Source organism: Callospermophilus lateralis, chromosome 18 (assembly GCF_048772815.1).
Source record: "Callospermophilus lateralis isolate mCalLat2 chromosome 18, mCalLat2.hap1, whole genome shotgun sequence".
NCBI classification, from domain to species: Eukaryota; Metazoa; Chordata; class Mammalia; order Rodentia; family Sciuridae; genus Callospermophilus; species Callospermophilus lateralis.
In genome coordinates this window covers 64,891,545-64,919,507 of record NC_135322.1, presented here as the reverse complement: position 1 = coordinate 64,919,507, position 27,963 = coordinate 64,891,545, and the positions used below count along the sequence as shown (strand labels likewise).

Sequence of the window (27,963 nt, the reverse complement as noted above, 5' to 3'; positions counted from 1 at the left end):
ATGTTCAGGGTCACGGTGCTGGGGAGGGACCCCTGCAAGCCCTCAGCTGTGGCCTTCTTGGTCAAGCAGATGTGGGGAGCTTCCCAAGGTCATGCAGCAAGGCCAGCACGATGGTGCTCCCAGCGTCCCTGCACCCAGAGAAGTCAGAATGAGGCAGGTGAGTAGCTCTGCAGACGCCCCGGGTGCTGCTGGAAGTCTGTAGAGTCGCAGGAAAGTTTCCAAAATGAGAGCTTCCCAAGCAAGCCAGCTTGGATTGAGATTCCTGCTGTCTCTTTTGCATTTGATGACCCTGAGTAGGTCATTTACCCTCCATTTCCTGGGTCCGCAGGAGGGTGTGCTGCTGGGAACAAGGGTGCTCAGTGCTCTCGACCTTGGATGGGCCCTTCCTCTTTCTGGTCTTAGATGCTTCCTCTGTGCACCGAGGGTCGGCGTCCACGGCTGTAGGTTCTGTTCTAACTCGAGCATGTCACTTGCTCCTGCAAGAGAAGGCGGGGCTCCTGGGCAGACCCACTGGAGATGGCACCAGTGACACTTCGGGGGGCTGACCCACAGCCCTGAGCCTCAGTGTCCGCATCCGTAAAACAGGCATGCCTAGATGCTGTGTCCCAGGCACAGGGGCACGACGAGCGTGTGAAAACCTGGTGCACACCAGACTCCGGGTGGACATTCCAGCCTCTCCAGGGCTGCCCCGGAGGGACACCAACCTGATGTTGAACCCCGTCTGGAAACCACAGGAGCCCCTGGGCTCTGCACTGGCTCCGCTGGGAGGCAACTTTGGCCTGCGGTGGGGGCACTTGGCCTGAGGAGCACGCCATCCCTGGGCACTCCTGGTCCAACTTCAGGAGGACTCTGGTCAGGAGCTGCTCTGAGGGGCTCCCAGGAGTCAGTATGGAGAGGAGAGCCATGTCTGCACCCCACAGAAGGGTCTGGAGCAAAAACCTCATTACCCACCTTCACTGTCCCATCCCCAACCCCTGTCCCTTCAGCAACAGGGACATTCCACATGGGGTCCCTAGAGTAGTAGATCACCTGCCCCCCCCTCCAGACCTGCCTCTAAGGTCTCAACAGGGAAGGGAAGACACTCATGCAGAATGTGGATCTCCCCGGGCCCCTCAACACTGATTCCCAGAAGTGACTTCCACGAACAGCTTTGGGCCAGCCTGGGACACTGCTCCTCGCCCACAGAAATGTGATTGCAGGCGCTGGAGGCTGTTCAAAATACACTTCAAACCCAGCCTCCCTTCTCTTCTTAGCATACCCCTCAACAGCACCAGAACACCAGACCAGAATGCTGGCCCTGTCACCTTGTAGCTGTGTGCCCCTGGGCAAGCATCCTAACCTCTCTGAGCTGAGTTCTGTCACCTGTAAAAGGTAGTTAATAACAGCTTTCACCGCACAACGTTGTTGGAAGAATGAAGTGAGGCGCTTCCTGGGAAGGCATGGGGCAGTGCTTGGCCGAGCGACTACCCGCTGGAGGGCAGCTGCTGCTAGGGCTGCTCAGGCCCAGTGCGGCCCCTGCGTTAGTGCCGCGTTACCTGGCATGCAGCTGTCGGGCGTCGCCGCCATCAGTAACCCGGCTTTGTACACTGGTGCTGGAGAGAGCGGCACTCTGTCAGTTAGGCTGTGTCCCCACACTGCTCCTGGTGAAGCCACAAGCTCTGCCCTGGGAGAGCAGCGAAGGGCTGGACGGCGGAAGAACACGGTCCTCTAGGCTGGAGATTTATTTTTTGGTATCACGCAGAACATTTCATGGGGTGGGTGTGGATTGTGACTAAAAGTGATGAAAAACCACTGTTGATGTGGCCTTGAGAGGAAATTCAGAACGTGGAGAAATGGCGTTAGGGTGTCTTGTGTGGCGTGCGTGCGGGGCCACCTCTTAGCCATGTGCCGTTCCTGTCTGTGACCAGTGACGCTGTGCTGTAGCCTGAAGCCTGCCACGGTGGAGAGTCTGCATGGCGTGACTGGCCAATGCGACCTGTCAAAGGTCTGGTCCCTGGGAGGGCCAGGGTTCAGCCCCTGCCCCAACCCGCACAGGCCTCGCCAGGCACCGCATGAGCAGCTGTTTGTGGCTCCTGGCTGTGGCCTTCTGGGCTTGACTCACCCGGTCTGCTGGCTGGTCGGGTGCCCTCCATGTCCAGTGTGCCTGACGGGTCCCTGCTCCTGGCCAGCAGCCGCCTGAGCCCGTCTTCTTGTGGCAGGGACAGTGGTCAGCAGCAAGTCCCACCCTGCACACACACTGGGTCAGGCCTGCTGACATCTCGTCTGTCCCAGCCGGTCACCCACTGACCCTTCCAGGAAAGCCCGGGAGACGGGAATGAAGCATGCTAACCAGAGTCCCCCTGGACATGAGGTGCTGAGGGAACAGGAGCAAACACCGGGCCCCTGGACAGGGACCTTGGCTTCGGCCGGCCGTGCCGCCCTGTGGGAGGTGCTCTGTGTGGGTGTTAGGTGACACAGGTTTATTCCCGTCCCTTCCTGCCTGGGGCCTGCTGCGGTACCTGAGGCTGGCCTGCCTGCAGTGCTGGCCCTGGCGACACAGGCCTGGGTCGGTGCTTGAAGCCCGTCGGGTGTTCCCATGTTGTCGCCCCGGCAGGCGTGGAGGGTGACGTGCCTCTCCCCGGCAGCAGGCTCTGGGGCCAGCACAGCCATCTCCTTGTTGGTGGCCTGTGTATGCAGACAGTACCCGTCTTCGTGTCAGGAGGTCTGGGCTCCCCGACGCCTGCGCGTTGGCTGGGTCTGGAGGGGCTGCCTGGCCTGCTGACTGCCCGCTGCCTCCGAAGACGCTGGGACGCAGCGGAGGCTTGCGGGTGGGCTGCGCCGAGTCTCGCCCCCCAGCAGGTGTGGTCAGGACGTGGGCTGCGCTGAGGGCTCTTTGGAGAGTGGGGACATGGAAGAGCAGGACTGCTGGTGTTGCTCTGTATCAGAGTGGAAGCCAGAAGGAAGGCCACAGACAGGGTCCCTGTGGATGCTACACAGTCCCATCATCCGCCACAGGAGCCCTCGTGGATATCTGCCAACCACAGGCCTGGCCGCTCCCCGGAGCAGCGTTGGCCACTTTCTGTGGCCTGCAGCGTCTCTACGGGACGTGAGGCAAGAGCAGGGGCAAGTGTGTGTCCATACCTGTTGCAGGGCGTGCCAGTGCACGCTGTCCTAGCTGGCCCGGGTAGGCCTGTTGCAGAGGTGCGCCCCAACACACTGTACTCCTCGTCCCCACACTCCAGAACACGGCGTCTGGGGAGTGCTGACCGGGGAGCAGGCCTTGGGGCCCAGTGTCCCTGCCTTGCACGTTTAAAGCATTTAAAACGGCACTTGGACACTGGAGGCTTCGCATGAATTCTGCATTTTTATCTTCTCTTGGAAGAGCCAAAGGACTGCAGAAGGACTCTCACTGCCCAGGCTGAGAGCCACTGCCCACTAGGTGCTCTCTCCACGTCCCACGGTCCCCACCTCTCCCAGCTGCCTCCCCGCGAGGGTGAGGTCACTGAGCACATCACCTCTTCATTTACAGAACTTTCCTTGAAATAGGGCTCCTCAGGAGGGAAACCAGGCACACGATTCTAATGGTGGAACTTCAGGTCTTGGGAGAGTGGAGGGCAGGGTGGGTGGCTTCCACTGCCAGCCACCAAGAGCTGGCGAGCCAAGGCAGCCATTCAGCAGGGATGCAAGAAGGCTGGGTCTCAGTCGGGGCTAGTTCCCTGGTCTGTAAGGGGCAGGTGGCCAGCGACGCCAGGGCTTCCCACCCAGAGGCCATGTAAGCACGGGCATATGAAGGGGCAGAGGGCCGGCTCACGCTCTGGTTAGAGACACCACGGTTGCCGTGCACGTCACCTGGGGTGGGAAACCAGGAAGGAAAACTGGAACATAAAGCAGAAAACCCACCTACCGTCACCACCACCATTTCCCACGAGAAGGACTTTTCTGTTTTATTTATTCGTTTATTTTTGTGGTGCTGGGGACTGAGTCCAGGGCCTTGTGCCATGCAGAGCGAGCACTCCACCACCTGAGCTACATCCCCAGCCCCCAAGAGGGACTTTCAATGCCAAAGTAGAAAAGATACAGTCTCAGAATAAATACTCTGTTTCTACAATCTTTACGTCTAATTTAGAAAAGTGTGATGTGTTCTACTGGCCTCTGATGCTTACTTGTTAAACAGCGCCTCCTAAAAACAGTTCATCAGTGTGTTAAAGAACAAAACACAGCGCTAGCCACTGGACTCTCAGGGTGGGAGACATGGTCCCAGTAGGACTATAATTCTTTATTTTCTTTTTTAAGAGAGAGAGATGAGCTCTTACTCTCTCTCCTCCTCTCACCCTCTCTCTCCTCCTCTTACCCTCTCTCTCCTCCTCTCACCCTCTCCTCTCCTACTCTCTCTTACTCCCTCTCCTTCCTCTCCTCTCTCCTCTCTCCTCTCTTCCCTCTCTCCCCCCACCTCTCTCTCTCTCTTCCCCCTCTCCTCTCTTTCTTCCCCCTCTTCTCTCTCTCTCTCTCTCTCTCTCTCTCTCTCTCTCTCTCTCTCTCCCCTCCCTTCTCTTCTGCGACTGGCAGCTACGGTCCTGCTAATAAAATCTCGGACAGGTAAAAAAAAGAGAGAGAGAGAGAGAGAGAGATGAGATGAGATGAGAGAGAGAGAGACAGAGAGAGAATTTTTTTAATATTTATTTTTTAGTTTTCGGCGGACACAACATCTTTGTACGTGGTGCTGAGGATCGAACCCAGGTGCGCGTGCCAGGCGAGAGCGCTACTGCTTGAGCCACATCCCCAGCCCCAGCACTATAATTCTTAGTTCTTAGTTTTCTAGAATTTTTCTGAAGATGCCCTTTGACCCTCAAATCTGTGGGTAGGAGTTTATAGGAAAGAAAATAATCCAGATGAGTGTACAGAGAACTAAGACAAACTTCATTACAGCTATTTAAATTTATGAAAAGTTGGGAAAATTCTAAATATCATCACTAAAGAATCCGGTTTAAAAATCAGGGCATAGCCAGGTATGGCAGCAAGCACCTGGAATCCCAGCAGCTCAGAAGGCAGAGGCAGGAGGATCCCAAGTTCAAGGCTAGCCTCGGTTGCTTAGCAAGGGCCTAAGCAGGGTGTAGTGCAAGTGCACCACTAAAAAGTGATCCCTAGGCTGGGGGTGGCTCCATGTTTAGCGCTTGCCCTGGGTTCATCCCCAGCACTGGAAAAAAAACAAAAACAAAACCAAAATCGCACCGTTGTTATTTCACCATCAGATGAGCTCTTGGTGCTTACCAGATGACATGCAGAGTAGGATCCTCATTCATTTTGTTCATTTAAAAAAAAAATGGGGGGGCGGGGGGGGGCACTGCGGCTGTGGCTCAGTGGTGAGCGCTTTCCCAGCATGTGTGAGGCACGGGGTTGGATCCTCAGCACCCCATAAAAATAAATAAAAAAATAAAGGTATTAGTTCCACCTACAACTTAAAAAAAAACCTCTCTATGAGGGCATTTCCCCGGAAAGCAGCCTGGGCCCTTCCACCGGGGAGCAGCCCTGAGCAGCTTCTTTTTCTCCTACAAACCTTTCTGTGTTTTCTGAAATGTTCTTTTTATTTTTTTAGTTGTTGATGGACCTTTATTTCATTGGCTTACTTATATGTGGTGCTGGGAATCGAACAGAGTGCCTCACGCATACGAGGCAAGCGCTCTGCCACTGAGCTACACCCCCAGCCCCTCTGAAATATTCCTGATCCTGGATTTTCCTTTAAAATCAAGCTCAAGGCACTTGGGGGTGGACCTGGAGTGAGGGGCAACTCTGCTGAGCTCTCGAGGCTGCTCCTGCGGGTGGCGTGCGTCCTGTGACCCTTCCCGCAGGACAGGGCCCAATGTACTGTGTGGCCTGCCCTCCCCAAGCCCTGCTGGGCTCCCTGTGGCCACACTCTGGACAGTGGACGCAGGTCGAGGCCCTCCTAGCACATGCAGGCAGTCTCCACTCTGGGAGGGAAGGAGGTTCCAAGACTCGGGGTCCAGAGCGCCTGAGTGAAGGGCCCTGGGAAGGCACATAGGACTTAGCAGCTGGGTGGCCTGAGGACTTCCGGGCTCTCTGCTGGGCCGGCTTTCCCCTGCGCCGGCCCTGGGCTGTGTCCCCCATCTCCATCTAGTGGCTCAGTCAGGGTCTCTCTCCCTGTGTCCCTAGGCCAGGTCTCCAAGTCAGGGGGCACCAGGCAATCTCCCATCAACATCCAGCCAAGGGACAGTGTCTACGACCCCCATCTGCAGCCGCTCAGAGTGTCCTATGACCCCGCATCCTGTCGCTGCATCTGGAACACGGGCTACTTCTTCCAGGTAGAATTTGACGATGCTGCTGAGCAGTCAGGTGAGTCTGTCTGGCTGGGGGTCTGTCTCCTCTTCTGCTGCACCATGAGTGGGGTCAGAAGCTTAGGAGGGGGACAAGAGCAGGGAACAGGAGGCCCAGGAAGACTGAGGGGACAGGGAGATGATGCCCCTTGAGGAGGGGAGGCCCCTTCACCTGCCCAAACACAGGTTTAAGGGGACGCAGCCTTGATGAGGTGGAGCAGCTCCCTCCAGGCTGGGCCCAGGTCAGAGCCAGATGGCCTGGTGGCACAATGCGGGTGCCACTTCTCAGACAAAGCTGCTGAGCGCAGAGCTGGGAAGCTCAGACCCCCAGCCGCCAGCCAAGGCCAGATGGCACCCTGTCACCCCAGCAGCCTCTGGGCTCCTTTTTGCTCTGTGCATGAGGAATTCCCACATTAATTTCGGCTTCTTTCCTATTGCAAGTGGCAGACACACGACTCCAACTGGCTTAAGCAAAGAGGGAAATTCGTTGCGTCCCCAGGACAGGACCAAGTCCAGGGTGTGTAGCCACGCAGCCTGCATCTCAGCGCCCTCTCTGGGCTCTGCTCTCCCTGGTGGACTTGGGCTGCCTTGGGCTGGGCCATGACTTTCCTGAGGGTGGCAAAGGTGAAGCCTGGGCTGAGCGGATCACAGTGACTCTGTCTAGCCAGGGGATGACCCAGCCCTGGAGCAAGCTGTGGCCAAGGGCGGAGGCAAGTGACTCCCCTCAGGATCGCAGGAGTGAACAGAGTAAGAAGGAGGTCCCTGGGACTTGGCGGCCTCCCGTGACCAGATGGCCTCTGCTGTTAGGCCGCAGCCACTGTGTAGCTACTTCTGTCTGTAAAACGGGCCCCAGCAAGCGTCGAGGACCCCTGCTAAGTGCTGACCCGCTGTTGCTAACTACTGCCCCGGATGGGAGACCAAGTCCATGCTGCGTGGTTTCCTCCCGCCAGCCACTAGGGACCTTGAGCACTCCTTTCCCAGTCCCCAAAACACTCACAGTGGCGGCCACGGCTCTCTACCAGCAGGCCTGGGGACAGCACAGTGCCAAGGGTGGCCCACTCAAGAGCTCGGCTACTCGACACTCAGGCTTGGAACAGAGCATGCGTCACTGGGGGACCTGGCTCCAAAGTGGGGGCTGTTTGCTGCCGTCCCCAGAGACTGGCTCCACAGCCCAGGGCAGACATGGGTGCGTCCTTACGCGTGACATGTCCATCTTGTACAGACTCAACATCCAGCGCCTGAGGCTCCCGTTGCTTGGCCACCACAGGCTCCTTCTTGCCCCCCCAGCCCTACCTTCCGAGTGTCCTCTGCACAGACCCTACGTCCAGTCCCATGGACTGTCCATCCTCCTTCCACCTGCTGTCCTCTCTCCCTAGCACCGTCTCCATCTTCACCTAATGAACACAGACTCCTTCCTTGGGGCTCAGCTGGGACGTCACCCCCGCAGGAGGCTGTCCTTGTGTCCTGGCCAGTGTAGTGTAGGTCCCCCGCAGCAGCCCTCCTTGCCTGGCATGACACTCCTGACCCTGTTTCCGTCACTGTCTCCTTCTCTGTCCCCGCAGAGCACAGGCTGCTGGAACTCGTCCCACAGTCCTGAGCACATGCACAGCTCGGTGCTGAGTGAGAGGTTTCTCCTTTGACCCGTCCACAGCTGGCCAGGTGCCTTCTGATGGACGCTTTCCTAAGGCGTGCTTCTCCACCCATGTCTCTGCTTCCTTCCTGTTTGGGGGGCAGTGGCCTCAGTGGCGGCTCTGACAGCAGTGTTGCTGGTCCCTGGGCTCCACTTGTGACAGGCACCGGGCAAGGCCACACCTGCAGCTTGGCCCCTGCCTTCATGTTCCGTGAAGACGCAGCCAGAGCGGACCTCACCACATGGCCCCAGAGGCTGGACTCAGGTCCCCCTGGCTTTCAGACCAGAGGTGACACTGACAGCCTCGGAGCTGACTCCCCGGGGCTCGGGAGCTCCTCTTCTGGAGCCCTGGCAGGGCCTCTCTGCCAGGCCAGCACAGTGGAGCACTGGCCCCCAGCGGTGGCCCTCGCGGGCCTGGGAGAGCTGTGGGGACCTCCCTTTGCCTTGTGATGGCTGCTCGGCCCCCGGTGGCCCCCGTGGCAGGGCGTGATGTGGGGTTTTCTCGTCTTCCATCTGGTTTTGTCTTTAGCAAGACCCGGATTGAAGCCTAGGGCCCTTCACCACGCCACACCCCAGCCCTTTGTATTTTGAGAGGAGGTCTGGCTAAGTGGCTAAGGCTGGCCTTGAACGTGGACCCTCCTGCTCAGTCTCTCCAGGAGCTGGGATTACAGGCACGCGTCACAGGCCCAGCTTCTTTTATTCCAGTGTTTAGCCTGAAAACCGCAGGGTCTGGCCACAGCCTGCTTATTCTGGTAAAAGCCCTGAGCTGTGGGTACGGTCAGCAGCGTCCTGGTGGCAGCAGAGGCTGCATCATCTGAGGCCACCAGTGCCAAAGCCTGCTGACGGAGGGTGTTGAGTGGGGCTGGTGCACTAGAGCCCTTCCCCTGAGCACCCCTTTTGGACTACAGGACTGCCCTGACACCGAGCAGCACCCTGAAGGGTCAGTCAGAGTCTGTGGCCTCAGGCTGGGTTCAACTTACTGGCAAGTGGCACTTGGCTTGAACCCTGCTGTGAAGGCTGGAGGGTCAGCAGACCTGGCTCGGGTCACTGGGTCCTGGGCAGGTGGCAACTCCCCCGAGCCTCAGTTTCCTCGTTGCAGTTGGGCTGCCCTGCGGGTCAGAGTGTGGGTCAGTCTGTTGGGCACAAAGGTCCCTGCCCAGTGCCCGGGTCGAGGCGCTCCAGACCTGCCAGCTAGCCGTGCTCACAGCATGCCCTGAGAGTCCTGCACCGTGGGAGCTGCCTGAGCAGGGACAGGAGACCCTAGGCTCAGCCCACCTCACAGAGGGGAGCCGAGGGCGGGAGGGGTGAGTTCCTGGACCAGGCTCACAGTGGAGGAGCCAGGTGGGCCTCCAGACCCAGTCCTGACACTGCGCCGCAGTGTGCTTACCACAGAAAGCCCCAGAACAGGGATTTCCAGTCTTTAAATAAACACCCTTGCCATTGGCTGGCGGCTGTCTTTGCCAGTCAGTTCTAATTTTGGAAACATTGTCACAGTGAGAATCTTGGGTTCCAACTTGAACATGCCCAAGCTGTTGGCCCCTCCCTGGCCGCGCCCCCTGGCCGCCCCCCCCTGGCTTTAGCTGCAGAGGCTCCTTCTGGCCTTCTCCAGCAAGGGCTGTGCTTCTGCTCCCGCCCTTTCTCCTGGAAGTCACCCCCGATTCCTGGTCCGTTTCCACCTGTGTGCCACCAGGGGGCGCTCCAGCCCAGCCCAAGACCCAGGCACCCTCTCCTCACAGAGAGACCAGGCCAGCCTCTCACACTCCCTCCTAGCAGAGCTGGCGCAGGTGTCTCCCCGGTTTTTATTTAATTACGCAGCAGTTCTTGTTGTTGTTCTGTTTTGTTTTTTGGTGTGTGTGCGAGCTGGCTGGGTCTCCAGCCCGGGGTAGCCATGGTTTCAATCAAGACCCTTGTTTACATGCAAGTGAGCAGACGCCCGCCCGCCTGCAGAACAGGCCCGTTCAGGAGGAACATTCTGGCTTGCCATGGGAAGGTGCCCAGGATCCCAAAGGACAGACTCTAACTGCAAGTTTCTTACTTAAGTGGGTGTTGTGTTTTGCTGCTGGTGAGGCTTTTCTGTGAAGCGTTCTGGGCAGCTGGGCCTCTGGGGAAGAGTGCTCACAAATCCAGGCCCCGCGGCGTCCTGCTGCAGGGGCCAGAGCCAGCCTTCTGGGGTCCAGCCCGACCTGCAGGGCTTCAAGTCCCTGAGGAGAGCAGGGCTGGGCAGTCGCCTGCACCTCCCTGTCTCTGGGCTCTGCTCCTGCTCTCCGCTGCTCGGCAGGTCTAGGTGACTCCTGTTTCTCCTAACCCAGCTGCAGGCCTTGGAGGATAGAGCCGGCCCCAGAGCCAAGCCCTTCCTCTGCCTCCGTACATGGCAGAGCCAAAGTGCCCAGCGGCCGCCACCAGGAAGGAGGGCCGGGCGACTTTGTGGGTAAGCCCTGCTGGTGGAAGCCCAGCCGCGTCCAGCTGGTGCAGGACCCATGCTTTTCTGGGGACATCATTCCTTAGGGAGACCTGCTCCTGTGCCTATCCAGGGTCCTAGGATGTGTGAACTGGAGGGGACAACGAGCAACAGCTGGCAGCTCTTTTTTAAAAATAGTGAAGGAGTTGAAGTCCTGAAAGGCTCTGTGATGTGTGATCACCACCAGCATCGTCATCGTCACCTGACAGCATCTCACAAAGTGACAGTATCTCCGTTTTCCTGCCAGCAGGCCTCCTTTTAGAGGTAGAGATGATCTGGCTCAGAGAAGCTAAGCTACCTGCCCAAGACTACACAGTGAGTTGGAGGCAAAGCCAACTTGCCAATCCAATCTTTGAGTACTTGTAGTGTCCTGTGGATTTTTCTAGAAATCCTAGACAGTTCCCAAGCTGCCAGAAGAAAGGCAAAACCCCACTGTGACACACAGACCTGCTTACCCAGTGGCTGAGTGACTGGACAAACAAGTCAATGAACTGACCATTCCCATTCCTTCCTTCACCTGCAGGGGTCCACGGGCACCTTCAAGGACCCTTCCTTGAACTAAGTGCTGAACCTGGTGGGAAGAGAAATGGGCCTTGCCCTGAGATATGACAGGGTGACCCTTGGCTGGGCCTTGTCAACCGCATCCACCAGACTGCATCCAGTCCAGCTGTCCAGGGGGTCAGCATAGAGACCCTGCTGTCATGCTTGGCTGTCCCCGTGGTCCCTCCAGCTCGCCCCCCTGTGGCTAGCAGGTGCATCTGGTGCCCTGAGGATCCTGGGGTGGCCAGGACTGCTGTCCCTTCCCGGGGGCTCTCCTGGCCTGGCAGAACTGGCAAGCCGCTCGCTCACACCCCGTGCCTTCTGCTGCAAGTACTTCCTGTGAGGACAGATGCACTGGGTGCTCCCTGGCGTCCTTCACCCAGGGACATTCCCCTGTGCTGGCCACTCCGGGACCTGACAGCAGCAAGGCCCGGGAGGGCCATGCACAGCACACTGTGCAGCGGGTGAAGCCGGGCCCCGCGAGCTGCCAGAGCCGCTCCCCAGCTCTGCAGCCAGTGCCGCGCAGCGGCCGTCCCCGGGCACCCGGCACTCCTTCCGGCTGAAAACGAGAAGCCGGACTGTCTCCACATGAGCAGCAACTGAGGGTGGAACCACAGGCATCACATCATCTGGAGTCTGCTGAAGTGCAGACCCCAGCCCTGCCCTGGACTGTGGAGCCAGTTCCCCCAGGGATGCAGGCTGTGTTCTGAGCCTGAGCGTCAAGCTAGCCGAGCTCTTGAGGAGGCCACCCTTGGCACTGTGCTGGTGGGGAACAGTGCTCCCAGGCCTGCTGGTAAGAGCCGTGGCCTCCACAGCAAGTGTCTCGGGTGACTTAGAAAGGAGTGCTCGTATAGCCTGGTTGAGTGGTGGGCCTGGACTAAACAGAGCTGTGTGGGATGGGGACTGGTGAGCAGGTGGCACGTTGCTCCCCAGAACGTGTTCCCTGAAAGGCTCTCTGTGTGTTGTGTTATTGAGTTACTTGGTGATAGGACTTAAACCTCCTTTTTAATTAAAGAAAATCCCAGAAACTTATGGGACAGGTGTGCATCCCAGGCGCCTCTGCGCTGTGCAGGAGTTGAGGCCCTCACTGCCACCTGCAGGCCGCGTGCGGCACCTGCGTGCATTCAAGCGTTTTCTGTAAACAGGGTCAGCCTGCGCGGGCGAGGAGGTGGGCAGAGGGGACCAGAAAGAGGAAACCCTGCCCTTCAGCTTGTCCCTTCAACAAGGCACCGAGCTCCAGAGCGAACTTGTACAAGATGCAGATGGTGCCGCAAGCATCACCGGAGCCCGGGAGGAACTCAGAGTCACAAACTGCGCTTTCATTCACAGGGATCAGCGGGGGGCCTTTGGAAAACCACTACAGACTGAGGCAGTTCCACTTCCACTGGGGAGCAGTGGACGAGCGGGGCTCGGAGCACACAGTGGACGGCCACACATACCCGGCAGAGGTTCGTAGGTGACGTGGGCCAGGCAGCGCGAGTCCCGGGGTTTTCCATGTACCAGGCTCTCCTGCAGATGCCAGCCATCCCAGATGCCCAGATGTGAGGCACTTCCTGGGACCCAGGGCTTTCAGTGCCCCGGGCAGAGCAGTTAGCAACCCACCACCCACTTTATCACACCATTGTCCAAAGAGGAGGGTGATGCAGGCATGCTCAGTTAGCAGAAGAGACAGGGGGTCTGAATGGTGATGATCATGCATCGCAGTGGAGTGGTCAGTGGTGACTTTCAGACACAGAAAGAACTGGAGGCTGCCATCTCCACCCTGTGAGGACCACACTGCCTTGTCCACTGGTCACACCACTGTCCCCACTGAACCCTGAATCTGTGTGCCTCCCAAGTGACGGGTTGGTTTTGTTCATCTTGTCCCACAGTGCCTGAGCTCTGCCTGCTGTCCCCTCTACTCTGGCACACAGAGGCCCTGCAGGGTGGGCTGTGGCTCTCCTTCCCTGAGTGTTCCTTTCAGGTAGTGGCTGTGTGTCTGCCACTTGTTCCCAGTGGGGAGTCTCATTCGCCCAGGGAGGTCCTGGCAGTCGACTGCCAGGGTAACAGATGAGAGCAGGGGACCCACGGGGCTGTCTCCGAGTCAGGCTGGGCCTGGTCCCTGCTGGCCGTCTCTGGGGTGTGGAGGTCAGGTGGGAAGGCAAACCTGGCTGCAAAGAGGGGGTCTATGAAGGGAAATGACTCAGGGGGGCCCGCGGGCCCTGCAGCCCCCATTTCTAGGGTCTTGAGCCCCAGCCCCAGGGAGCTCCAGGTGGGCAGCGTTAGACACACCCTGGATCCCAGGGGCACGTGGCCAGGCAACTGGCTCCTGCTGGGAGTGAGGTCCGCAAAGAGCACATGGGCCCAGTGCCTGGGCAGAGTGCAGTGCTGGCCAGAGAGGGCTCCTCAGCACCCAGGAGCCCAGGGGCTCGTGGCCTGGGCCACCTCTAAGCCAGGCACCTGCAGGGCACTGGCCCCAGCACCCTGGGGTACCAACCCGCCGGTGCTCGAGCCCATCATGTGCCTGGTGGTGCGAGTGCGCAGGACTCTTCCCGTCCTGTAGGCTCTAGGCCATCTGCGGGTCACCTGCCACCCAGCACCAGAGTTCTGCTCCTTCAGCCCAGACACAGCGTCTTGACCCAAAGTCTTTAATCTGTGGTGGTCTGAATCCCCCAGAGTAGCACCCAAGGCAGAGGGCTAGCTGTACAGAGGCCCAGGCCCCTCCTGGGGGAGCCACACCATCCCCTGGACACTAGCCCACCTCCCACTCCTGTGAGGGACCCCTCCCCAGTTCATCCCCGGCCTCCAGGCAAACGCGGCTCATCTGCCAAGTCTGGTGTGGAGTCCAGCAGACGTCCGCCACCCCAGATCCATTTTCCTACATCAGAAACTGAAGGAGTGTTAAAGCCACGGGCGAAGTTCAGGGCTGGGCTCCAGGGTCAGGAGGGGGCAGCATCTGGAACCCACTTGCCCCGTTGCAGTCCTGGGCTGTGTCTGGCGTAATCCCGTGGCCCTCTTCTACCTTGTAGTCACAGTGGCCTCCCCCTTGCCCCTTGCCTGTGGCCTTGCCAAGTGCCTGGGAGCCCCAGGGTGCTGGCCTCCTGCGTGCCTGGCGGCCATAACACGATTCATTAACATGATGGAGTGGACGCTGTGTCGTGAAGGAGCGGCCCCCGTGTCGGCCCCATGGAGGCCGAGCGCCTGGTGTTTCCAGCCGCACCCGACACTCACACCCGGCCGCTGTGTTTCAGCTGCACCTGGTTCACTGGAACGCTGCGAAGTACCCAGCTTATGAGGAAGCTGTCCTGGGGGAGAAGGGCCTGGCCGTGCTGGCCGTGTTCCTGCAGGTAAGGGCTCCCGCAGGGCTGCAGCACCGGGTGGCCCTCTCACAGCCCGGCACAGAGGCGTGTTCTCAGCCCCCTCTCTGCTCACGTCTGTGCCCGTGCCATGCAGGTGGGGGCCCGCCACGAGGCCCTGCAGAGGCTGGTGGACATCTTGCCAGAAATAAAGCACAAGGTGAGCTCCGTGTCTGGGGAGTGTTACCGTGTTGGCCGGTGACGAGTCCTTGCTTCCCCGATGTTGAAGAATAACACCAGAAAAGCACACGCCGAGGCCAGGTCAGAATAGAGATTAGAAGTTTATTAAAGGACAGCAGAAAAGACTTCTCCTTCTCCCGGAGGAAGAAGGGGACCCAAGAGGTGGAATCCAGTCGGCGGGCAAAGGTGTTCCCCTTTTTATAGGTTTGGAGATGGAATGTAGGTTGGAGGGGTTAGGACACAGGTGGGCCCAATTATCACCTTTTGGGATGGGCTTATCATTTCCCTAGGATGGGCTATCTCCAAATCTGTTGGGGCTGTTTCCTGAGCTCCATTAACATTTCTTTGAGGTGGACTTTGGCCTTGGGCCTTTTCGGGACTTCATTAACATTCCATGAGTTGTCCTGCGTTTCCCTGAGTCATTCCCGGCAGGGCCTCCATTTTAGATTTCCCTCGGTATTAGACCCGATTTACCTAACTACACTGACCACCTAACTTTAAATCTGGCTTCAGGAGCAGCTAGCTGGACAGGCAGACTGTTCAAGGAGCCCCGTGGGCGGGGAGAGTGCGGTGGCAGGGGCGCTGTGCTGGGACTGGGGTGGGGTTCCCAGTGGGTCTGCCTGGCTCTGAGAGGCCACCTCTCCCCCAGGGACTCGCGGTTGTACTGCTGCCCCCAGACCCTGTTCTTCCTCAGCCCGCCTGCTGGGGTCGACTGGGGTGTCCCAGGATCAGGCAGCTTTCTGAGGGTCGGACACTCCTGCCTGCCCGTGGGTCTGCCCTTGACATCACTGATTTGCTTTTAAAAATCTTTAGCTTGGTCCCAGGCGATGACATCCTCTGGTCATAAAGTTCCTCCTAAAGCAAATCAGAACCTCACTCTTGACCCTGGGCCACCGGGCATGCTCTGGGAAGGTCTTAATTCAGATCACCCCTGTCCTGGAGAACATGGAGCCCAGCGGGAAGGGAAGCTGTCCCTACAGGCGACCTTTGCACACCCTAGTCACTGGTGAGGCTCAGAAAGGTGACCAGGAGAACAATGTCGCTTTTCTCCAAGGTCAGCCCAGAGGGGACTTTGATGGAGAGGTGGAAATTCCAAAGAAAAGGGTTTATTTATTCAGAACAAAAGAGTCCCCTGGAGGAAGGAGCCAAGGTGGCTGCAGGCGTGGCGGGGGCTCTTCCCCCTGGGCCGCAGGGCCAGTGGCTGCACTTGAAAGCCAGGCAGCCCTTCCTGGCCAGCCTGGAGGCTTTGATCTCCCACCTCCTCCCCTTGGTGCCGACCTCCAAGCCGGTCACCCCCACTGTGCTTCCCCTCAGGGGCCTCAAGGCCAAGGTGCCAGGCCCCTGCCAGAGTAAACCTGGGGTGCGGATGTTTCCCAACCAGCCCCGACCGGGCAGGGTGGGCTCCACCTCTTGGTGGGAAAGAAGAAAGCTGGCGGCACAGCCATGTTTATGGGGGTCTGATTTCCTCCCCTGGGTCTGCAGAGCTCTTCCCCCATGGGCTACACAGAATGTTCTGGGCAAACCCCCAGAGAGACCTGGGCTGGGGACTGCAGAGGAAGTGCTGCCAGGGCCTAGTTCTGGTTCCAGTGCTGATCGCTGGCCACAGTCTCCCCAGGAACCATAAGGCTGAGACTCCAGGGATGAGGGGGCTTTGCCAGGCGGGAGGCTAGCCTTGGAGGGCCTCAAGGTCAGGGATGAGGGGCAGCTGAAGGTCACCTGGCCCAGCTTTCCGGTCTGACTTGTGGGCGTTCCCACAGCAGCACAGGGCGAGCAGAGCCCTGGGGCAGCCTGATCCGAGGCTGGTCCACCAGTTCTGAGCTGCAGGGCAAGTGCTCAGCCTCTCAGAGCCCGGATGCCCGCTCGGTGGAGACACCGCAGGGGCACACCTGGGCTTCCCCATCAGGTGGTCCCCAGGGGAGGGGAGGGCAGACCCACACCCGCACACCTGCCGCGTGACGCCTGGGGACTCTACTCAGCACCGAGTTTGAGCCCCCTGGCTGCCGCGGCCTTGGTCACAACCGTGCTTTCCCTTAGCTGCCCCAGCGTTGTGCCCTTGGAGAGTCTTGAAACTCCGAGACCACGGCCTGGAGACGAAATGCTGGAGGGCGACTCTGGTGCCCTGTGGTTGGGCGGCAGTAGGAGTGGCTCTGGGCCAGGTGGCTTGCTGGGTACTCTGTGAGTCCCTCCCCAGGGAGGGCCACCTGAAGCAGCGCACTCCTCCCCTGGGGTTCCAAGCTCAGGAGACCAGTCACTTGGCACCATCACTCCTCCAGGCCAGGCTGCCTGAGCCCAGCACAGGAGCTGGGAGACAAGCGGCAGGGACCCAGGTGTCCCTCCCTGCTCCGGCCCTCCCCCGGGGCCTCCTAAGCACAGCCGCTCAGGGCACCCACTTCTGCAGGGTGCTCCGGGCTCAAGGGCACAGCTTCAAGAAGGAGCAGGTGGACGCACGGTCCCTTCCATGCCTTGGTTTCCACAGCCACCCCACGTCACTTCTGTGTCGTCCTGCCCACCACCCAGCCATAGGAACCTGCCTGGGCTCAAGGGGGGAGACGGCACCTCCAAATTTTGCTGGGAGGGAAATGACAGCACTCTACATAGGTCTCATCTTCAATCTCTCAAATGGCCCCATGGGTCCTTCCTCTGGGTTAGGACTGTCACCTCTTGGGGAACCAGAGCTCAGTGAGGCGAGGAACCTGCCCTGGGGCACACAGCCAGTAGGTGGGGACGGTTCATCGAGGGCAGTGCCACCTGCAGCCAGCCACCAAGACGCCCTGCATCACAGCGCCATCTGGGCCCCCACACAGCTCCAGCGCCCTCCAGCTGCGCCCTCCGCCACTGCCCTTTGTTCCTGCCCCGGAGTTTTGCCTTTTCTCCCCAATTTGACGCTCTCTGGCTGAGTCCTGTGGACTTCCGTGTGGGACGCCCATCCTAGGAAAGTCAGACAGCGGCTTATGGACCAGGACAGTGGTGGTGACAAGGCAAGGTCAGAGTGGAAAGTAGAGGTTTATTAAAGGACAGCAGAAAAGACTTCTCCCGGAGGAAGAAGGGGTTCCAAGAGGTGGAATCCGTGGAAGTGCGGTGGTCTCCCCATTTTATAGTTCCTTCAGTGATGGAATGTAGGTGGGAAGGCCCCAGGGGTGGGGCACAGATGGGCCAAAGAAGTCATCTGGGGCTGGGGATGTGGCTCAAGCGGTGGCTCGCCTGGCATGCGTGCAGCCCGGGTTCGATCCTCAGCACCACATACAAACAGAGATGTTGTCCGCCGAAAACTAAAAACAAATAAATATTAAAAAAATTTAAAAAAGAAGTAATCTGGGCAGGAAGGACTTCTGAGTCAGCGTCTTCAAGTTTGCTGGGAGCTGTTTCATGAACACTTTTTTGGGATGGGCTCTGGGCCTTGGGGACATTAACATTCCAAGAGTTGTTCTGCTTCCCGGAATTCATTCTCAACATGGCCTCCACCTTGGATCTTACTGGATATTAGACCCGATTTACCTAACTACACTGACCACCTAACTTTAAATCTGGCTTCAGTGGGACCCTGGAGCAGGCGCCTTCACCCATGGCCACCCACACACAGGGTGCCCCCGTGCCGCCTTCCAGCCAGGTGCCTTGAGGTCCTTGAGGAAGAGCCTCCACGTGGGGGGGGGTCATCTGCGGTGGAACGCGACCAGAGCACTCACACACGCACACACAGTGTGACCAGCCCCGAGGGCACGTGCAGGGGCAGAAGGCCACCCACCTGAGACCCCACGCCTCCAAGACACCCAGCACCAGCAACCCCGGAGCTGGAAAGCAGACCGGCACCCCGTGAGGGTCCTCTGGGGTGAGAAGACCAAGATGTGGGTCCCGCACCGCAGTGTTCAGCCACGAGCAGGAAAGCGGACCCTACTTCAGTGTGGGTGACACCTGAGGACATTAGCTCAGGGGAATGGGCCGGCACAACCACCGAGCGCAGGCCTCCACTCAGTGAGGTACACGGAGTGGTCATCACCAGCCAGCCAGGGGCCCGGTAGACGCCAGGGCTCCCCAGGGGAGCTGGTGGGTGGGATGTCGTGGGGTGTGGAGGGTGGCACAGTCCCAGAGCCCAAGATGGCTGCACAGCGGGAACATGCGGGTGCCCTGCTGCACTGGTAAAAGCGGGTGGGGACCAGCGTGTTTCATCACAGTAGAGCAGTGTGAGCTTTCCACGGCCAGAGGCTCTGGAAGGAGCGCTTTCCAGGGACGTCGTGAGCCTTGGGTGGAAACCTCCGTCCCTGCTTCAGAGTGAGGCACCTCCCCCGATGGAGGGCGGCCACCCCACTCCCTCCCGCTCCAGCACTGACACCATGGCCCCCGGTTCTTGCTCCCAGGACATGCGGGCGGACATGGGCCCCTTCAACCCCTCCTGTCTGCTGCCTGCCTGCCAGGATTACTGGACCTACTCGGGCTCCCTCACCACCCCGCCCCTGGCAGAATCCGTCACCTGGATCGTCCAGAAGCAGCCCGTCGAGGTGGCTGCAAGCCAGGTGAGTGGGCTGGGACGGGTCGTGGCCTGTGGGGGGTCTCCTCCTGGGGCAGCTCCACTAAGCTCTGTGAAGGAGCACCCTGGAGCTCGCCCTGACTGGGAGGAATCCCAGCTGTGTGGGCTGGTGGAGAAGGAGCCGGGCTCTGCCTGTCAGGTCTCCTGACACTGAGCTGCTGGGGTTAGGGTTAGGGTTAGGGTTGGGGTTAGGGTTGGGGAGGTGGGGAGACAGCTGGATCCTCACAGTCCCTGAGCCCACTGTTTGCACAGGACCTGCTCACATCCCCAATATGCCCCAAGTCATCACTTAACACGATGTAAGTGTCATGTAAATGGTTTTCTGGTTCAGGGATAAGGAACAGAGGAAATGTCATGTTCAGTACAGACAGAATTTTTTGGGGGGTAGTAGTTTTAACTTCTGCATTGATTGACTCCGAGGCTGCAGAACCCACAGGTGTGGAGGAGTGGCAGTGTGTGCTAGTCACCTATGACTGTGTAACAAAGAGCCCCAAACTTAATCACTGATAGTGGGTATTTATTTTCTCTCAAAGTTTCTGTGGGCTTAGGAACTGGCTGTCCTGGCTCGCAGTCCCTTGTGGGGTTACGGTGCCCCCCGCAAGCAGGAACTGCTCCCTCCTGACAGCTCGGTGGGGGCTGCAGGACTCATCCCCAGGTGCTGGCACGAGGCTGCTGGCTGAAGGATGGGGGCCTTGCTTCCTGTCCTGGTGGCTGTCCAGGGGCTTTGAGTATTCATATGGTAGATGGTCTCCGCCAGAGCAAGTGACCTTAAAGACCAAGGTGCCAATCGTGATGCCCTCCAAGGCCTTGCCTTGGGAGCCGCCTGGCATCACGTCCAGTGTCCTCTACACAGGGCCATCCCTGGTCTGGCGTAGGAGGGGCCTGTGCAAGGTGTGAGGGACCAGGAGCAGGACGGCTCCCTGCACTCTCCGTCGCTCTCTCTTCCAGGTCTCCGCCTTCCGGGAGCTCCTGTTCTCCCCGCTTGGTGAAGAGGAGGAGATCATGGTGGACAACTGTCGCCCACGCCAGCCCCTGATGGGCCGGAGGGTCCGCTCGTCCTTCAGCCCACTGAAGTGGGGATGAGGTCCTAGAACCATCATGTCCACATAGTGGGCAGCGCGGACCGTGCAAGGGTTCCCACTCTGATGACTGTGCTTCTCGGATTAAAAGAGGAAGAGCGTTGTTCCCATGATGTGCTTCTAAGTTGCAAGGGAAAGAAATCACTAAGGACGCCTCAGGGCACAGGGGACAGATGCTGAATGTCCTTGTCTTGTGGGACCCAGGGCAGCCACCCGGGCCAAGGCTGCCCACTCGCCTCTCTCAGCTACACTCGTCCCCCTGCATAGGGGTGCCCTCCACTGTCCACTCTCAAGGCCACTCCAGAGTCCCCACACCACACAAGACCAGGACCAACACCCTTCTCCCCAGTTCCAAGTCCCTGGGGGTCTCAGGGTCCTTGGCCACTGGAACACAGAAGGAGGGACTGCGTGGCCTAGAACAGCGGTGAGCTCCATTTGGGAAGCCAGGGGTCTGAAGTCGGGGTGTCTCAGGGCCGCGTCCCTCCAGAGGCTTCCACCATTGCCTCTCTGGTTAAAGGACCCTTGCGATCATGTGTCCACCAGATCATCCAGGATGACCTCCCGTCTCAAGCCCCTCGGATTGATCCCCTCTGTGGGCCCCCTTTTGCACACAAGGTCTCATAGCCACAGATTCCAGGATTAGGATGTGGACATCTCCAACTCCGAGACCCACACTGGGGCAGGGGGTGGGGGCTGGAAGGGGCAGGAGGAGGGGCACTCCACGTCGTGGCTGCCCCTCCCTGCCTGCTCTTGGACTCTGGCTCCTGGCTCAGCTCCTCTGCACTGCGGGAAGGCAGAGGCCCACTGGGCCGGGGCCTCAGAAGCCCCCTGAGCTCCCCAGGTGCCATCCTGCCACAGCTGCCACCCTGGCTTCCTGCAGTCTCTAGGCCAGGTCCTGACCCTGTGCCTTGGGCTCCTGCAGTGACTGTCCCACCTTCCTCTGCCTAGCCCCTCACCTTGCCCCATGGGGCTGGGTCTTGCTGCCTCCTGCCTCCACCTGGAGTCCCCTGGCCTCTGCACCAGCCTCCGCCGTCCTGCTCCAGGCCTTGCCCTGTGTCTCCCAGGACCCGCCGCCAGGTGTGCTCTGTACTTACTGCTTCTGGGCCTCGGGGAACTTAAGCTACTTGGGGCAAGGACAATTGAGCCATCTAGGACAGAGTCTGGCACGCGGCCGGGGAGGGGTGCTCAGGGAGTATCTGTTAGTGTATGATGGGCCAGCCTCAGAGCTCCTGGCAGCCCCTTCCACTGAGGGGACTGGCCCACCAGGAAGCCTGCAGGCCGCAGCTGAAGCCCTGGATCCAGACTGCCCGCTGCTTCACCTGGGCAAATTGTGAGCCAACAGCTGCCCTTCTGCCTCACAGCAGGAGTTTTTTGTTTTTGTGTTTTTCCTGATCATGTGCATAGATAAAATCCCCACCAATATAATATTTTTATTTTATAGCATTAAAATTCTTCCTTCAGGGGAGACAGGGGTTCTGCCAACAACCTAATGGCCCTGTCTGAACATCAGCTCACTGTCAGATAAACAACGGGAAACGGCACAGAAAAACAAGAAGATGCTGCTGTCTGTCCAGCCCAGTGATGACCCCTGTGGCTCTGGGGACACAGGATAAACCCTCACTGAGCTCCTCAAACAGTCTCAGGGATCAAAGCCGGTGCTGCACCTGCAGCTTCCTTTGGCAGAGCTGGGCCTGTCCCGTCTCAGGCCTTCCTGTGGTGGCCGTGACCGGCAGCCTGGCCCCAGCAGAAAGCAGCAAGCAGCTTCCTGGAGCACATCTCTTCCTGCAGAGACCAACGCGACGCCCGGCGATGGCCGCCCCTGGAATGTCCATCAAGGAGGCCACAGAACTCTCCTTGTTTCCCAGGGGCTGGGTGACACCTGGGTGGCCCGGAGCTGGTTCTGACACTGGATCCTGTCTCTGGGTCAGGTGGAGATATTCTTCAGTGTCCTTTGGACCCCCAAGTATTTCTTGTCATTTGGGAAAGTGCAGCCATTGCTGAGCCTCTGGCGACGGGGCTGCCGTCCGTGTGAACGTGAGTTTGTGGCTCCGTGGCCTCTCGTGGACCCAGGTCGGCTCCTAGGGTTCTGGAGGTCAGAAGCCCAAAGTCTTCCACTGAGCGGCGTCAGGGTGTGGGTGCCTGCGGGAGGCCCCGGCCCTGCAGTTGCTCGGCCCCTGCAGACAGGACACCAGCCCCTGGGACGGGACCTGGAGGGCCTCTGCGCACTAGGGAGTGTCAGGGTCACCAGCGTCACCAGGAGGCCCGCTCCTCCCAGGCCCCAGGTGTTGGCTCAAGGCTGTATTTAAAGAAGAAAGTGTTTTGCTTTTAGAAGATCACGTCTGTGTCATGTTGGCCGAGAGGTCATGCTGGCCTGGGTGTCCAGACACAAGTGGGAAAGCAGAGGTCTGCTGCAGGTGCTCATGCCCTGCTCCTGTGACCGGCTCCCCTCACTCAGGCCCTTTCAGTGAGGAGTGTCTGCCCACTGCAGGCTGCGCTGGCACCAGAGGCCGGGCACACAGCGGGCCGCACTCCCGCACCAGGCTGACCTTTCCCCACACACTTGGTCCTCACCCACCACAGGCCAGGGTCACATGGGGAGGCCGCCCTCATCCCGAAGCACGCAGTGCCGTCATTTACAAATCTCTCCAGGTGGCTGCGTGGCGTAGGAGGGACAAGAGCTGTAAGGAGTCCTGAAGCCCTTCCTTTCCTAGTGGGGAAACCGAGTCTCACTTGCAAGGCTGAGAAGCCTGCGGGTCTCCCCTAGGCACGGGGCCGGGCAGCTCATTGCTCCTGCCCTTCAGTGTGTGCAGTTAGTAAAGGAAAAGTGTGGAGTAAAGGAGAGAAATCCCTGGACGTCAAGCCCAGCCACCACGTGCCCCAGGAGGTGCCACCCTGCTGGCTCTGGAGGGGCGAGATGGAGGTCGGGTCTCGGGGTCCAGCTCTGGTGGAGGCAGAATCTACAGCCAACTCTCCACAAGCTGTCCGTTCCCAGGGACCCGGGGACAGAGGGAGGAAGGACCGGGCACCCGGGCTGGGGGTCCGTGGACTGTGCCATGCTGTTGTGCCCACCCCCTGGGGCTGGCAGTTTGCCTTCTTCATTTCAGCCATGACAGGGGCTTTCCCCCGAGAACACGGAGTCTCTGCCTCCTGAAAACGTGGTCTCGGGGGCTATTTTAAGAGCTGATGTTAGCCTAGAGAGGCGGACGCACCCGGGAAGGGACCAGGCTGCACACACAGCCCTGGAACGCAGAGGAAAGACGCAGGTCGGAGCCCTCAAAGCACCGGCACAAAAACAAACAGGGCAGCTTCCAGGCCTGGCCCCGCGGAGGGGTGGCCGGGGCTGCATTCTGAGGAGCCCTGGGCCATTGTCCTGGGAACTTCTGGCCGACTTGCAGAGCCCACGGCTTCCTCCCTTTGCTTTCATGTTCTGTCTCCTTTGTAAGATCACAGAGTAGGAGAACTGCTGCGGCTCCGCCAGGGCCTCCCCTGCACGGGCTGCTGTGGGCTGTGGCCAGGCCTCGCGGAGCGGCCCCCCGCCCCCAGCCAGGCTCTGGGGACAGCGCCCACTGCCCACTCCCCCTCCCTCTCCCCATTGCTGTCCCTGTGCCATCCAGGACCCCCGGCCTCTCTTTGCCAGGAACATTCCTAGGGGCCTAGGGGCCACCTCTCCCCTGCCGAGTCCCCGCATCTCCCCAGGAAGGCCCCGGAGCCCGAGGAGGTGTGTGCGCATGCTGACCGGGCTTCACTGCCTCCCCCTCCTGCCCCCAAGTGGGCTGTGGCATTTGCTGCCATGTCCCCAGCTCAGCACCCATGGCGCCCTCATAAGAAATGGTGCTTCCATCCACCCAGCACCAAAGCCAGACTTGGGGTCTCCCTCTGTCAGGAATGTGTGTCTTTAACTTAGACAGACACACCCGTGTCTTCCCACAGGTCAGGACTTACGCTCCGCGGCAGCAGCTCTCTGGATACTGTGGCCGCCCGCGGTCTGAAGCCTGGCAATGGCAGGTCCTTTATTCTGATCTTATCTCTAACATCTAAACACTCAAGCCACACATCTGCCTCCATAGCTTTTTGTTACAGAAGGGCTAATGGCAGGTCCTTTATTCTGATCTTATCTCAAGCCACACATCTGCCTCCATAGCTTTTTGTTAGAGAAGGGCTAAGGAAGGGTCAAGGCAGCCACAGGGTCCAGGAGGCTGAGCAACGGCAAAGGCGGAGAGCAGATGTGGACACAGAGTCGCTGCAGGTGGTCAGGTAAGACTAGGAACCAGCAAAGAGCTTGTTCAGGGCCACGGTCCACATAGATGGCAGCTTCAGGGTGTCAGTGTACAGGGGGGCTTGGTGATTGTCACAACCTGTCAAGCCCAAAGACAGAGACTCAGAGGATTGTCACTGAGATGACTGCTCTGGGCAAGTCTCGTGATGAGTGACCAGGTGATGCACTCAGGGTGCCACCCTTTATGGGTCTCTAGTGAGGGTGCTGCTTCATTCAGGTCTGGGTGTCTGAAAAGCTCATGAGTCCAACACGAGTTGGATCACCTACCATGCACGGCTTCTGATTGATCTGGTAAGCTCACGGTGGTCATTCTCATTAACATGATGAATTTATGTTTCAGCTACGACTAATGGTTCTACCAGCGGGTGGTGGTGGTTCACAGGTACAAACAAGGTGGAGTCGTCCACCTCAGCACTCAAACCCAAACTGGAGTAGCCTAGGGAAAACACTGGCGTCACCAGGGCAGGCGCAGCCTGAGGATTCCTGTTCCACATGCCATGGAGTCACCAGGGCAGGTACAGCCTGAGGACTGCTGTTCTACACACCATGGAGTCACTAGGGCAGGCACAGCCTGAGGACTGCTGTTCCGCACACCATGGAGTCACCAGGGCAGGCGCAGCCTGAGGACTGCTGTTGTACACACCATGGAGTCACTAGGGCAGGCGCAGCCTGAGGACTGCTGTTCTACACCATGGAGTCACCAGGGCAGGTGCACCCTGAGGACTGCTGTTCTACACACCATGGAGTCACCAGGGCAGGTACAGCCTGAGGACTGCTGTTCTACACACCATGGAGTCACTAGGGCAGGTGCACCCTGAGGACTGCTGTTCTACACCATGGAGTCACCAGGGCAGGTGCACCCTGAGGACTGCTGTTCTACACCATGGAGTCACCAGGGCAGGCGCAGCCTGAAAGCTGCTGTTCTACACACCATGGAGTCACCAGGGCAGGCACAGCCTGAGGACTGCTGTACTACACACCATGGAGTCACCAGGGCAGGCACAGCCTGAGGACTGCTGTTCTACACACCATGGAGTCACCAGGGCAGGCGCAGCCTGAGGACTGCTGTTCTACACACCATGGAGTCACCAGGGCAGGCGCAGCCTGAGGACTGCTGTTCTACACACCATGGAGTCACCAGGGCAGGCGCAGCCTGAGGACTGCTGTTCTATACACCATGGAGTCACCAGGGCAGGCGCAGCCTGAGGACTGCTGTTCTACACACTATGGAGTCACCAGGGCAGGCACAGCCTGAGGTCTGCTGTTCTACACACCATGGAGTCACCCAGGGCAGGCACAGCCTGAGGACTGCTGTACTACACTCTATGGAGTCACTAGGGCAGGCACAGCCTGAGGACTGCTGTTCCACACACCATGGAGTCACCAGGGCAGGCACAGCCTGAGGACTGCTGTTCCACACACCATGGAGTCACTAGGGCAGGCACAGCCTGAGGACTGCTGTTCCACACGCCGTGGAGTCACCAGGGCAGGCACAGTCTGAGGACTGCTGTTCTACACCATGGTGTCACTAGGGCAGGCACAGCCTGAGGACTGCTGTTCTACACACCATGGAGGCACTAGGGCAGGCACAGCCTGAGGACTGCTGTTCTACACCATGGTGTCACCAGGGCAGGCACAGCCTGAGGACTGCTGTTCCACACACCATGGAGGCACTAGGGCAGGTGCAGCCTGAGGACTGCTGTTCCACACGCCGTGGAGTCACCAGGGCAGGCACAGCCTGAGGACTGCTGTTCTACACACCATGGAGTCACCAGGGCAGGCGCAGCCTGAGGACTGCTGTTCTACACACCATGGAGTCACCAGGGCAGGCACAGCCTGAGGACTGCTGTTCTACACCATGGAGTCACCAGGGCAGGCGCAGCCTGAGGACTGCTGTTCTACACACCATGGAGTCACTAGGGCAGGCACAGCCTGAGGACTGCTGTTCTACACACCATGGAGTCACTAGGGCAGGCACAGCCTGAGGACTGCTGTTCTACACACCATGGAGTCACCAGGGCAGGTACAGCCTGAGGACTGCTGTTCTACACACCATGGAGTCACCAGGGCAGGCACAGCCTGAGGACTGCTGTTCTACACACCATGGAGTCACCAGGGCAGGTACAGCCTGAGGACTGCTGTTCTACACACCATGGAGTCACCAGGGCAGGTACAGCCTGAGGACTGCTGTTCTACACACCATGGAGTCACTAGGGCAGGCACAGCCTGAGGACTGCAGTTCTACACACCATGGAGTCACCAGGGCAGGTACAGCCTGAGGACTGCTGTTCTACACACCATGGAGTCACCAGGGCAGGCACAGCCTGAGGACTGCTGTTCTACACACCATGGAGTCACCAGGGCAGGCGCAGCCTGAGGACTGCTGTTTCACACACCATGGAGTCACCAGGGCAGGCACAGCCTGAGGACTGCTGTTCTACACCATGGAGTCACCAGGGCAGGCGCAGCCTGAGGACTGCTGTTCTACACACCATGGAGTCACCAGGGCAGGTACAGCCTGAGGACTGCTGTTCTACACACCATGGAGTCACTAGGGCAGGCACAGCCTGAGGACTGCTGTTCTACACACCATGGAGTCACCAGGGCAGGTACAGCCTGAGGACTGCTGTTCTACACACCATGGAGTCACCAGGGCAGGCGCAGCCTGAGGACTGCTGTTTCACACACCATGGAGTCACTAGGGCAGGCACAGCCTGAGGACTGCTGTTTCACACACCATGGAGTCACCAGGGCAGGTACAGCCTGAGGACTGCTGTTCTACACACCATGGAGTCACCAGGGCAGGCGCAGCCTGAGGACTGCTGTTCCACACACCATGGAGTCACCAGGGCAGGCGCAGCCTGAGGACTGCTGTTCCACACACCATGGAGTCACCAGGGCAGGCACAGCCTGAGGACTGCTGTTCTACACCATGGAGTCACCAGGGCAGGTGCAGCCTGAGGACTGCTGTTCCACACACCATGGAGTCACCAGGGCAGGCGCAGCCTGAGAGCTGCTGTTCTACACACCATGGAGTCACTCAGGGCAGGCACAGCCTGAGGACTGCTGTTCCACACACCATGGAGGCACTAGGGCAGGCGCAGCCTGAGGACTGCTGTTCTACACCATGGAGTCACCAGGGCAGGCGCAGCCTGAGGACTGCTGTTCCACACACCATGGAGGGACTAGGGCAGGAGCAGCCTGAGGACTGCTGTTCTACACCATGGAGTCACCAGGGCAGGCGCAGCCTGAGGACTGCTGTTCTACACCATGGAGTCACTAGGGCAGGTACATCCTGAGGACTGCTGTTCTACACACCATGGAGTCACTAGGGCAGGCACAGCCTGAGGACTGCTGTTCCACACACCATGGAGTCACCAGGGCAGGCGCAGCCTGAGGACTGCTGTTCCACACACCATGGAGTCACTAGGGCAGGCACAGCCTGAGGACTGCTGTTCTACACACCATGGAGTCACCAGGGCAGGCACAGCCTGAGGACTGCTGTTCTACACACCATGGAGTCACCAGGGCAGGCACAGCCTGAGGACTGCTGTTCTACACACCATGGAGTCACCAGGGCAGGCGCAGCCTGAGGACTGCTGTTCCACACACCATGGAGTCACTAGGGCAGGCAC

At 59.2% G+C, this 27,963-nt stretch overlaps 1 protein-coding gene across 1 annotated transcript; it reads left to right on the top strand.

Annotated features, from left to right (window-relative positions):
• Positions 1 to 20,136, top strand: Ca5a (carbonic anhydrase 5A). The gene is made up of 7 exons (XM_076837589.2): positions 1 to 157; positions 6,148 to 6,327; positions 12,266 to 12,384; positions 14,167 to 14,262; positions 14,369 to 14,431; positions 18,804 to 18,959; positions 19,922 to 20,136. The coding sequence occupies exons 1-7, from the start codon at positions 1 to 3 to the stop codon at positions 20,054 to 20,056; spliced, it is 906 nt and encodes a 301-aa protein (XP_076693704.2). The 3' UTR covers positions 20,057 to 20,136.
• The last annotated feature ends 7,827 nt before the right edge of the window (positions 20,137 to 27,963 follow it).